The 12,236-nt window shown below is 41.9% G+C and overlaps 1 protein-coding gene across 3 annotated transcripts in view; it reads left to right on the top strand.

Annotated features, from left to right (window-relative positions):
- Positions 1-12,236, top strand: part of syne1b (spectrin repeat containing, nuclear envelope 1b) — a 67,724-nt gene that overhangs the window by 38,693 nt on the left and 16,795 nt on the right. For all 3 annotated transcript variants that reach the window (XM_086275664.1, XM_086275661.1, XM_086275663.1), the window contains 34 exons: positions 79-223; positions 310-528; positions 626-894; positions 1,008-1,173; positions 1,371-1,526; positions 1,635-1,787; positions 1,915-2,097; positions 2,194-2,331; positions 2,535-2,720; positions 2,880-3,002; positions 3,123-3,305; positions 3,555-3,698; positions 3,892-4,080; positions 4,322-4,462; positions 4,626-4,739; positions 4,948-5,109; positions 5,318-5,512; positions 5,639-5,815; positions 6,754-6,945; positions 7,181-7,312; positions 7,677-7,777; positions 7,923-8,076; positions 8,168-8,296; positions 8,409-8,564; positions 8,835-9,044; positions 9,264-9,365; positions 9,483-9,602; positions 9,731-9,931; positions 10,052-10,225; positions 10,663-10,794; positions 11,003-11,199; positions 11,298-11,430; positions 11,666-11,848; positions 11,997-12,146. In XM_086275664.1, the coding sequence (XP_086131790.1) occupies positions 79-223; positions 310-528; positions 626-894; positions 1,008-1,173; positions 1,371-1,526; positions 1,635-1,787; positions 1,915-2,097; positions 2,194-2,331; positions 2,535-2,720; positions 2,880-3,002; positions 3,123-3,305; positions 3,555-3,698; positions 3,892-4,080; positions 4,322-4,462; positions 4,626-4,739; positions 4,948-5,109; positions 5,318-5,512; positions 5,639-5,815; positions 6,754-6,945; positions 7,181-7,312; positions 7,677-7,777; positions 7,923-8,076; positions 8,168-8,296; positions 8,409-8,564; positions 8,835-9,044; positions 9,264-9,365; positions 9,483-9,602; positions 9,731-9,931; positions 10,052-10,225; positions 10,663-10,794; positions 11,003-11,199; positions 11,298-11,430; positions 11,666-11,848; positions 11,997-12,146 (5,509 nt within the window). The remainder of the gene's footprint in view (positions 1-78; positions 224-309; positions 529-625; positions 895-1,007; positions 1,174-1,370; positions 1,527-1,634; positions 1,788-1,914; positions 2,098-2,193; positions 2,332-2,534; positions 2,721-2,879; positions 3,003-3,122; positions 3,306-3,554; positions 3,699-3,891; positions 4,081-4,321; positions 4,463-4,625; positions 4,740-4,947; positions 5,110-5,317; positions 5,513-5,638; positions 5,816-6,753; positions 6,946-7,180; positions 7,313-7,676; positions 7,778-7,922; positions 8,077-8,167; positions 8,297-8,408; positions 8,565-8,834; positions 9,045-9,263; positions 9,366-9,482; positions 9,603-9,730; positions 9,932-10,051; positions 10,226-10,662; positions 10,795-11,002; positions 11,200-11,297; positions 11,431-11,665; positions 11,849-11,996; positions 12,147-12,236) is intronic.

Raw genomic sequence — 12,236 nt, 5'->3', positions numbered from 1 at the left:
AATCTGCCCTTTATCTGCAGTTTATTGTTGGTCTTTTATAGTGGTACTTTATACTTGAATATATTCTGTTTTTCTCAGCTGTGTGGCCCAGTGGAAGTCATACCAGGAAGCAAGGCAGACTGTCATTGAGCTTATGAATGAGGCTGAGAAGAAACTGACTGAATTTTCTACTGCAAAGGCAGCCACAAGCCAAGAGGCTGAAGACAAGCTAGGCAGTCACAGAGTATGATAGCCTATAATATTATTTTATTCAATAGGTGGTGCTTCTGTGAATGCTTCATGCTACTGACATTCTTTCAATTTTTTCAGTCCCTTGTATCTCTGGTGAATGGCTTCCAAGAGAAGCTGAGTGGTTTAGAGGAACAGGCAGCTCAGCTGGAGCTGGTGGGGAGTGACGCCAGCAAGGCCACCATCAGTCGCTCCATGACCACTGTGTGGCAGCGGTGGACACGATTACGCAGTGTAGCACGGGGACGGGAGAGAGTACTTGAGGACACCGCACAGGAATGGAGGACTTTCAGAGAGAAGGTACACTGCAGCCAATGGGGAGAAATAATATTTTGCTAAGTATGGAAAAATACAGATTTGCAGTAGAAAACATCTATACTTATGTTTCTTTATATAGATGGTGAAGGTTAAAGCGGTCTGCGATGAGCTCCAAAGTCGTTTCCCTGACAGTGCTGTGGAGAAGGCTTCCAAAGCCACTCTGCAGTCTCTGTTAGACCAGCATGACTTGTTGAGCCAAGACTTGGAGCGGGAACTGTCATCCCTGATGCTGCTGCGCCAGTACGCACTCAGTCTGCTGCATGATGTGGAAGTGCCTTCACCAACAAATGGACAAGATGAGCTGCCCAGCCTGAAGGAGATCAGAGCTGTACAAGACCGAATGGAAAGGTAGGAGGATGAGAAACTTTAAACAAGTCCATCTGTAGCGATCAGAGATGAAAAAGTGCGATCTATGTTGCTGTTCAGAATATAAGATGAATTAATTATCTATTTGTCTTCAGCCTTTTGACACAGTCCAGGACCAAAAGAGCTCAGGCAGCTCAGGAGCTGAGGGACAGAGAGGAAGTGGAGAAGGAACTTAGTGTTGTAAAAGCCTGGATACAGGAGACCAGGGAACTTCTTCTCAATCCCACTCCAGACATTGATTCTCTGTTGCAGGAGCTTGAGGTATATCTGCCATCTAAAATCTGTCGTCTACACAGAGAAATGTCCAATTTGTGAATTAAATATGTCTGAAAAGAACACTGTTGCTCACACTATACCTCGACTAAGTCTCCAAAATATTCTGTTCTCTAATGGCCAATATCAGTGAAAGTGTTTGATGCCAAAAAAGGCTAAATAGGTCTTCTCTTTATTGCGCATAGGTTGTGCATGGAGATGTGATCACTTATCGTCAGAATGTGGATAAATTAGCAGAGCAACAACAGAGCAAGTACCTGGACCTCTACACTATACTCCCTTCAGAAATCTCCATGCAACTAGCAGAGGTCTCACTTGCTCTGGGTGCTATTGAGGATCAGGTACTCTACAACACACACAGCCCTGAATATAAACTAGACATCAATGGGCATCGGTCATATTTGTAGCATTTGTCACTTCTGTCACTTCTTTTCTCATCTATTTTCCAGGTTCTTTCCAAGGAGAGAGAAAATCAGAAAACCAGAGAAATAAAGGAGGACTTCAGCTCCAGAATCCATGACATGTCAGAGAAACTCAAAGCCATCTCCACTAAATTTAAGGAAAAATCTCCTGATGTTGACCATGCCAAAGAAGAGGTCAAGGTAGAATGCTTACTTTGTGTTTGATCGTATTTTATGTGTTGTTGATAAAGGAAACTCTAAAATTACACTTTTTTTCATTGAGAACAATGATTGATATAAACTTTTATGCACCGATTTTTTTTCTCAGAGTCTTTTTGAAGACTTGGATACCTGCGGTCGCACTCTTGCAGAGCTCGATGCAGCTGTACAAGAGTTTGGCCGCAGAAACCCCCTGCTGGCCAAACAGCTAAGTGATGCCATCAGCAAGCTGTCAGAAATGCATCATCACACATCAAGACTAGCAGACTGTAGAAACAACTGGCTCAAAAAGGTTTGTTTGTAAACCTTTATATAACAATAAGTTATATAAGTCCAACATAGTAATAAAGGTAAAGAGAGTTTACATTTTCTTATTGTGGCTTTTCAGGCTGTCTGTTATTTAGATGAGTATAATGAGATGCTGGACTTCATTGTGAGGTGGTCAGAAAAAGCCAAAAGCCTGGTGAGGGCAAACATCATCTGGAACTCCTCTGTTCATCTGCAGGAACAGATACGGATGTACCAGGTGAGTTGGCGTGTTTTTTAAAGTGTTATTAGTCTCTCTAAAAAAGCAAAATCTAAATGGGTGGACATGGCTTGAGCTGGATTGATGCATATACACGTAAACGTGGTCACATTTAGTCATAAATGGGTTCTTTTGTCTATGGCAAAGTTAGCTGTTGTACGAAACAATGCTGTGACCACTAACCTTTCTCTTTCTGTACTCAGGCTGTCCTGCGTGAGTCTCGAGAGCTCCACGGGGACCTTGAATCCATGGCAGAGAAAGTAGAGCTTCTATCTGAGGTGCTACAGGTCGAGTCTATGAGCCAGCAGGTTTGTGAGCTCAGTCGACACACCGAGGAGCTTCAGCAAAGCATCAAGACACGACTGCAGAGTCTGCAGGATGCAGACAAGGTACAGAAAAATAAAAGATTTTGTTTTTGTTTCACTTGTTAAGATTTTTGATAATCTCTATTTTAGTTTAAAATCATGTTTTACTAGTAGAATTTACCCAAAGGAGCATTAATACTCGTAGCACTTTGTGAAAATTATCTTATGGACGTCTGTCTTCAGAGTATGGAAGCCCTGGAGTATGAAGTGAAGGCCCTCCATGTTGCTCTGGAGCAGGTCCAAGCTACACTGACTTCACCAGAGTTGGCACGCCAGAGCCTCAAAGAACAGCTGGCTCAGAGACAGGTAACCAACAAATATGAATGCCTTTTATTTATTTATTGTTAATAAAGAGCCTCAAATGTTCACTTTTCATCTTGTGTATTTTAAACATTTTCATACAATATTAACTTTACATTTTTACAGCGTCTGCTGGCGGATATGGAGAGCTTCAAGCAGCAGGTTCAGGCCGTGCAGCTGTGTCAGAGTGCACTGCAGGTCCCAGAGGAGGTGATGCCTAACCTTGCTATCTGTCGCACAGCTCTGCGCCTGCAGCAAGAAGCCAGTCACTTGCAGCATGTAGCCATTCAGCAGTGCAACATCTTACAGGTACAGGGGGACGCTGCTGCTGCAGCACAATAACGTCAACACTGTATTCACAGAAAATATGCAACAATGCTGGGTACTGATAGAAAGTTACTTGACACCTTTAAGGTGTGTTTTGAGTCCTTTCAAAGTTGTAACCAAAGTTTCTTTCAATTTTTAATACGCACTGGATTTGAAAAGTTTACTCTTTTTACATTCTGAGATTTAACGAATTATGTAATATTAAAACTTATTTCACTTCACTTTTTTCAGGAGGCAGTGGTGCAGTACGAGCAGTATGAACAGGAAGTCAGAGATCTACAGGGGCTGATAGAGGAAGCGCACCGGGTCATTCAGGACAGACCAATCCCCACCAACAACATCCAGGAACTGCAAGCCCAGATCCTACACCATGAAGTACAGTACTTTAACTCTTTCACTTTGCCCGTCTTTCTTCTTAAGAAAAACAGGAGCCTACTGTGTGAACATGTGCTGTATTCACTGCTGTATTTGTTATTTTGATTAAAAAAATCCTGATATCTGCTTGTCTTTCATACTGAGCTTTATATGTAACCCATAACTGCTGTGTGTATTTTGTATTTTTGACTAGGAACTTGCCCAAAAGATCAAAGGTTACCAGGAGCAAATCGCCTCACTCAACTCAAAATGCAAAATGCTGGCAGTGAAGGCCAAGCACGCCACCATGCTCCTGACAGTGACTGATGTAGAGGGTCTGCCTGAGGATCTCCAGGAGATGGATGGGGAGAAATCAAAGAAATCTGCAGCTCAAGCTGTCGTGGTAAGAGAACATCATGCACAACATAATGTGCTGATGGCTATAAAGTTTGTGCTGGATAATAAACAAATATGTTGACCTATTCTACTGTTTAAAGCTTTAGCATAGCCCGGATATTTTTCTTTAATTCGCTCCTGACAGGTCTATTGTGGAGCTTTTACTTTTATCTACGCCTTTCCTATGCATCATCTTTTCCGATTTACCTTGCATGTCTGCTCTTCTGTTTTCCTGCATGGTGTGCCAGATGACAGCTGGACGCTGTCACACCCTGCTGTCACCTGTAACTGAGGAGTCTGGTGAGGAGGGCACTAACAGCGAGATCTCTTCTCCTCCTGTGTGCCGTTCTCCTTCTCCCATAACTCACACTGAAGCAACTGTAACCAAGGTTTCAGCCTTCTCTCTTCTTTTTGTTCGAAGTTGCTGAGTAAAAAGATTCTCTTGTGTAGTGTAGATGACATTAGATTTGCATCTTCGTGCAAGTATTTCTGTCTGGTTACTATCCATTTAATAACATAACTTCTGATGACACCCTTTAAATTTCCCTTTAGATGGGACGAGGGACACTCACAAGAGCTCCCATTCAAGAACTGTATGACCCAACCTTTGAGTCTGTGGCCAACTTAGATGACCTGCAGCGCTCCTGGGAGAGTTTAAAGAATGTGGTATGTGAAAGTCTTCATCTTCATGCTTTTTTAATAAAAAATGTCGATTACGAGCACGTAGATTTGAACATTTTTTAATAAAACACTATTTTCAGCAACTAGAAACAATGTTATGAATTTGGTATTTGATTATTCCTTGTTAATGGTTATCATTACTAGTGTATGAATGGTATTTCAGACCTTTTTTATACTCTGTTTTGGCTTACAGATCAGTGAGAAGCAAAGATCTTTGTATGAAGCTCTCGAGAAGCAGCAGCATTACCAGGGTTCACTCCAATCAATCTCTTCTAAGATGGAGGCGTTAGAAGCCAAACTCAGTGAGCCTCTGGAGGGAGATAAAAGTCCGGATAGCCACATAAAGGCACATAAGGTTTGTCACATACAGAAAGGGCTTGCATATTGTGAAGATTAGAGAGCTGAGTTGAGGAAAGTCAGACTTGTCGAAGATGTATTTATCACCTTGTTTTGAATCTTTAATATTATTTTTATAGGATTATGGTATTTTGTGTAAACATTACATCACTATCTCAGTTCTTGCTTGTAAACTGAGTAGGCTAACTTTTGGTTGTTTTGTAAAGGGTCTGATAGAAGAGATTCAGAGTGCGCAGGAAGAAATAGACCGGCTGCAGACAAGCTTCACGGAAGATTTGGCCACTGATGCTGTGGACTCAGACATGGCTGACCAGCTGGCCATGCAGTCCTCCCTTGCTGTGTTAGCTGAGAGGATGGCCACCATCCACATGAAAGCCTCAGGGAAACAACAATTATTAGAGGTATTTTTTGCGAAAATCATATCAAATAGTAGAAATAGTTGTTTTATTAATTAATCAAACGTTATTTCTCGAATACCAACTTAGAAAGTTGTTATAATAACTCAAATTGGATGTGGCATCCTTCAGGAGCGTGTCAGTGACCGCCTGGAGGGTCAGCTTCAGGAACAGGCCGTACAGCTCTATCACACCCAGGCAGATGAACTGGACCAGTGGTTGGGCAAAATGCGCAGTGCTGTATTGTCCCTCCTTGAACCTAAACTTCCAGAGGAGACAGATATGGAGAATCAACTGGCTGAATGTCAAGTAAGAGTTCCCCCTGCTGTTCACCTGCAGTAATGCAGCCTCAAACACTGCTGTACTTGAGAATATTAATGGATTTGTGAATATAAATGTGGGGTTAATTAATAATGCATGTCACAGGAAATTTTCAGAAATGACAGGTGGATGTCTGGGATTACTTTTTAGATGCTCAGGGATTTTTTTCTGAGCACACTAGTGCAAATCAGATTTGTCAGTGGATTTTTACCTACGTCTCATCTTTCAGTATTTTGTCCTTATTACACATGGATCATTTCAGGGGGTCAGGGGCCTTTCAGTGAGTAAACAAGCGTATTAGAGGAGTAATAGGGACCTTCACATGGCTGGACCTAAGTGACTGTAGCACTAGTCTTAAGCAGATTATGCAGATTTCTCTGTGCGACAGGGGCATGTTAGAAGCCTAGGGCTGTGTAGTCAGAGCTCGCTACCTGGATTGGTGCTCGGGACAAAGCTGCTAGAATATCCAAGTAGGGGAATCCTAGAGTACAGGGAGTGTAGGATAGCAGGGTGGGAAGCGATTCTCTGCTGTAGAATAACATGCAGACTCTAACGATTGCAAAGGAATGTCAGTAATATCAAAAAACAAATGTTTCTTTAAACATCTGGATAGTCTTTACTGATGGGCACTGACAGCTGGTCTGGAATTAGAATGGTGTTCTACACAGACAAACTGGTTTGTAAGTTGAGGGGGAGCATGTATGCTGAAGAGCACGGAGCCTGAAGGATTAGCGGTAATATGTTGCACAGGAGGCAAGGCCGAAGAGGTGGGCCAAGGATGAGAGCCGTCCCTGTCCTTTGGACAGGGAAAGCTGCTGGTGAAGGGGGTTCATCCATAGCTGGAGAGTCTGTCGTGTAGATGGAGGAGCTCCTGTAGGCGGTGAAACACGATGTTTGATCTGGCGTCTCTCCTCCTACTGCTGCAGAACATGATGCTGGAGATTGAAGAGAAGGTGCTGGCCCTCTCAGAGCTGTCAGTTCACAGTGAGAACTTGCTGCGGGGAGGCCGCACAGACACTAGAGAGGAAGCTGAACATTTGGCGAGGAAGTTACGCACACTGAAGGGTGGTTTGTTGGAGCTGCAGAGGATGCTACAGGACAAACAGAGTAACATCCAGGTGAGGTTGCTGCATGGGCTAAATGTTGTCATCTGCTAATGTGTGTGCATGTAGTGCAGAATATTTGACTCTGTGTTTGGTCCTCACTGTGACTACCATATTTGCAAAGTTTGCACTGGTGTATTTATCAGCAATGGGTCTACAACAAATGCACATGTAAATTTTGAATTGTTGTATTTGATAATACTACTTTTTCTGAAGCATTTGTCTTATATCTAACTTTCTGATCCGACAGGGTTCTCTGCAGGAGCAGGAAGACAGTGAATCAGACTCCAGCCTCTCTCAGAGTCCCAGTGTACAAGATTGGCTGGCCCAGGCCCGAACCACACGAACCCAACAGCACCAAGACAGTCTTCAGAGACAGAAGGTGATTTTCTTTTTTTAACCTTCATTAAGTTCAGTATAGACTTAAATACACGTTCTTACATAGTTTGTCATTGGATTTCTTTGACTATTACCCAGGAATGCACAATAAATGTTCTTATCTTAATGTTGATGACAAACTTTAATTTGTCTTTTGGGTCAGTCCTCATCTGTGAGTTGAATGTAAAAAGGAGTGAGTGTGCAATAAATGACATGTCCCCACAGGAGCCAAAAATATGTGCTTCTCACCAAAACATGTGTATCCCTAAGGGTCTAACAAGCATTTGTATAAATAACTTCATAAATGTTTCTTTGTGATGCCACATACAGTCTAACACTGTTGTTTTGTTGCTTGTTTTCTACTGTAGGAACTGGAAGAGCAGCTTGCAGAGCAGAAAAAGCTTCTTCAGTCAGTTGCCAGCAGAGGAGAGGAGATCCTCATCCTGCAGGCTTCACCCAGCAGTGCCAGGTCTCTTAATAACAGTTATATTATACATGAATAATAATTAACTGAATAATAAAATATGAAGTATATGTATGAGGTTCATTCTTATGGCAGAATATAAATGTAAGTAATGTAACAGAGCACTAATTTATTCTCTGTCATCCTGCAGTATGACAGAACCATTTTCACCGGCAGCCTTGGCTGAAAGGGAAACGCAGGCTGGGCGGGAGCAGATGAGGCAGAGATGGGAGAGTCTGAGACTGGAGCTCAAAACTAAACTCCAGCTCCTGCAGAAAACCCTGGAGCAGGACCACAAGCAGCCAGTACATATCCCTGTGTTTTTAATTCCTGTTAGCATACACTCAATAGAAAAAAAAAAATCAGAGTGTTTAATATGTATTTTTTGTCCTTTAGGTTTTTTCGAGAGCTTCCCGTGTGTCCACATCTGGGCCGGTGTTTAAAGGAGACACCCAGGCTGACAGGTCCTCTCTGAAGACTCTGTACGATAGCTTCAGGCAAACAGTAGAAGACGTCACCCCGCAGGTTTAGCATATCTGTTATTATATTGTAATGCAATGTTGGAAATGCAACTTTTTATTTCAAGCATGTGGTCTCAATGAAAACGTACATTCTTCCCATGTACATGTGTATGTAGCCTGGTGGTGGTGAGACACAGGTGGCGCAGATGGAACAACAGCTCTACACAGCTGTGTCATCCACCTCCTCCTGGCTGGATAATGTGGAGAACAACGTCTTCTCTGGCTCAGTGCTGCTGGCTGAAAATGCAGAGACCCAGCTACAAAAGCAGGAGGTACAATTGGCCTTATTTGTGGAGCTTCAGTAAATATTGCAGGAAATCTGAAATGAATAAATCACATGATCAGAAGGGTTAAATGGTAACGTCTACACCAGCATGCGGCTAAAGTTCTGGGTGGGAAGCATGGTGCTGGTGCATAAAAATAAAGCTATGTCATTTTAACTGCAGTGTTACACCGTCAATCAAAATGCTTTCCCATATTACAGATTTCACCTTGTAATTATTTAGTATAAATCAAGCTGATGATTCTGACCTCTTCTGCAGACCTTGGAGAACGATGTGAGGCATATGACGGAGGAGGTGAAGCTCAGCCAAACTCTGCTCACTTCATCTTCAGCGTTAAGGCACGAAGAACGAGTACTTTTGGAAGACAACCTTAACTGCCTCAAAGAGAGATTAGGAGCTCTGGGTTGTGCTCTGGGACAACGCTGTGACCAAATGAGGAGCAGAGCACATGAACTCACATCCTATCAGGTTTGCCTCATATTGTGCTTTTTGTTTTTCAAGCCCTTTAATGTTTGACGATTTAAAGAGACAGCCGCTGGGGAAATGCTTCTTTTTATTAAGTTAAGCCACTGTTGCAGAAGACAAAGACAAGCCTATAGGAAACAACATTTATATCTTTATATTATGAAACCAGACATGCTTGCATTTTGTCTTAATTTCCTATAAATGACCTCGTGTCTTACACAGACTGAATTGCAGCTTCTTCAAACTGCTTTAATTGAGACCAAATGCCAGATACTGCAAGCCCTAGCTGGAGCAATGGATAGACCAGCGTCAAAACAACTGGAGGTAATGCAAGAGTTGACTAATATTCCTCCTGAAGCTTTAACCATCTTCCATTAAAGCTTGCAGAAAACAAGAACATTACTGTGAATGTCTTTAATACATCTAATCGGTTTCTCTCAGGTCATTGCCAGTGCAGAGGAGAGCCTGAAAGACTTTGAACAAAGAATCACAGAACTTAAAACCAGAGGATCAGCACTGCACGCGGATCAGATCTCAACAAACAAACTGCTCAAACTACAGGTAACATACATGATTGATGGCTCACGGAGAAATCATCAATTTGGTTTTACTTCTGAATGTACAGTGAAGAAATTACCGTCAAATTCAAAAGATGCACAACCGGAAACTGATTTTTTGTGTTTTTCCAGGATTCTTATGAGGAGCTGGTGATGACAGTGGGTTCCCGGCGCAGTGGGCTGAACCAGAACATGGCACTGAAGGAGCAGTATGAACGTGCTCTGCAGGACCTGAAAGACCTGGTGGACACAGCTAAAGACAAGATGGCTGCCGATCAGAGAATTATTGCCAGCTCTGTGGAGGAAGTCCAGAATCACCTGGACAAACATAAAGTATAGTCACCTGCTAAATCCTTTAGGCTTAAAGAATCAACAAGGTTATGTGTTGAACCCAATTTGTTGTGATGCAGGAGACAAATAGAGCTGATCGTCTTTGTTTCTGGCCTCTTTTAGGAGTTCTTCCAGGGTCTAGAGTCCCATATGATTCTAACGGAAACATACTTCAGGAAGATCAGTGGCCTGATGCTTCCCAAAGAAAACCAAGCCTTGGAAGAGACACTAGCTGAGGCTCAGAGAGTCCTCAAAGAGGCACACAGTAAAGGAGTTGAACTGGAGTGTATCCTAGAGGTAGGTGAAGGAGTATATATGCCATATTTGTGTAAAAGGAAGGTTAACATAGTCACAAAAATTCTGATAACGGATAATTTTGTGACCAGTTCCAAGTGTGGTTGGTTTAACTGTATCTTATTACATGTAGATATAATAGATATGACATGTTTAATGAAAGACATTTACTTAGTTTTTAAATGTTATATATTAGAACATCACTAGCTATATAAACACATTTTTAAAAGCCTTTTAATTACCTTGAAAAAAATTACATATTAAAGTTGGTAGCTATGAGAGTTGGAGTTGTACTGTAGGACAAAAAATCAAATTAATGGTAAAGTTAAAAAAATATTATTATAGTTACATAGTAACAAGTGTGCTGATTAAAAGAGCAAAGATGTACTTGTCAGACGACTGAATTTTAAATATTTATTTATAATAATGTTTATTTTCAGACTTGGTGCCGTTTGGTGCAGGACTACCAGAGTCTGAACCAACATCTGGAGGCTGTTGAAGAAAGTATTCCTTCTGTTGGTCTGGTTGAAGAAACTGAAGAAAGGCTTATTGACAGAATATCATTATACCAGGTACAATGTCACATGAGCTCAGGTGTAAATTTACTACATCGGGCTAATTGTTTAGCTGTGACAAAGGAAGAAGCCACTTAAATTCTCTTACATGCTGATTAAGCTTTAAAGAAAGGTTCAAGTCAAAATGGGCTTCCTGTCTTTGCTGCAAAGTAGAAAAATATATTTATCTAGCTGGAAGCACATTTTCTTCTTCTTCTTTGCAAAGGGTCTGAAGGGGAGACTAGCGGAGCACCAGCACAAGCTCTACCAGGTGTTGGATGAAGGTAAACATCTGTTACTGTCAGTGTGCTGCCCCTCGCTGGAGAATCAGCTCGCACTCTTGGGGGAACACTGGCTCAACAACGCTGCCAAGGTCAACAAGGAGTTACAACGCCTCGAGGCTATTCTGAAACACTGGACCAGGTCAGAAAGACTTCAAAAATAAGGACTGTTTCTTAGGCTTTGGATATAAATATCCGGTAAATGAGTGCACGGTCTAATTTCAATTGTTTTTTCTTTAGGTATCAAAGGGAGTGTGGAGAGATGAGCGAATGGCTGCAGTCTGCTCTGGAGCGTCTGGAGTTTTGGAACACGCAGGCGGTGTTAGTGCCACAGGAGCTGGAAACAGTCAGAGATCATCTCTCTGCTTTCCTTGTGAGGCCAAAGACAATCAATTTGGTTGATTTGTTTTGTTTTTGCTGGCCAACCAGCTGCCTCACTTAATGGCAGTTGTAGGCATGAACATAACACCTCAGTTCAACTGTAGCATATACTAAAAATTTACTTGTATTTGTTTAATATTGTTATTATCTTCTGCAGTAGCACTGTTTTGCTGCAGTCTGGTCCACATAGTTTTGATTGGATGATTTTCCACTTCTCTCTTTTTTAGGAATTTTCAAAAGAAGTTGAGGGAAAGTCTAGCCTTAAGAGCTCAGTGGTTAATGAGGGCAACCAGCTGCTGCGGCTGAAGAAAGTGGACACGGTGGTATTGCGCTCTGACCTGGCACGGATTGACACTCAGTGGGCTGAGCTACTCACACGCATCCCAGTGGTCCAGGAGAAGCTGCATCAGGTATCGTCACATGCAGCCAGACTAAAAAGGCTTACCTGCTTCAGGACAAATAGGATTACCTCTTTCTGCTTCTCCAGTTTGCATGCAAAAGTTTTCATTGCAGTTTGTTTTTAAACTACCAACATATCGGTTTCTTTTTTTTTTCTAGATCCAAATGGAAAAACTGGCCTCCCGTCATGCCATTTGTGAGCTGTTTAACTGGATATCGCTGATGGAGAGTGTCATTGACGAGGATGAAGAAAACCTCAAGAGTTCTGTGGGATCAAGTGTGATTCAAGACTATTTGCAAAAATATAAGGTAGTGGAGCATTTTTTATTGATTCATGACAGTTTTTGTTTATATGTATGGTCTGAACTCTTATTAAATCAAAAATATAACTTTTGGTTT

The sequence above is a fragment of the Aulonocara sp. 'chitande type north' Nkhata Bay genome, linkage group LG19 (genome assembly GCF_057382095.1).
Source record: "Aulonocara sp. 'chitande type north' Nkhata Bay isolate Kocher_YH1m ecotype deep benthic linkage group LG19, A_spYH_male_GT1.1, whole genome shotgun sequence".
NCBI classification, from domain to species: Eukaryota; Metazoa; Chordata; class Actinopteri; order Cichliformes; family Cichlidae; genus Aulonocara; species Aulonocara sp. 'chitande type north' Nkhata Bay.
The sequence above is the reverse complement of the archived record's forward strand: the minus strand, read 5'-3'. Positions and strand labels throughout refer to the sequence as shown.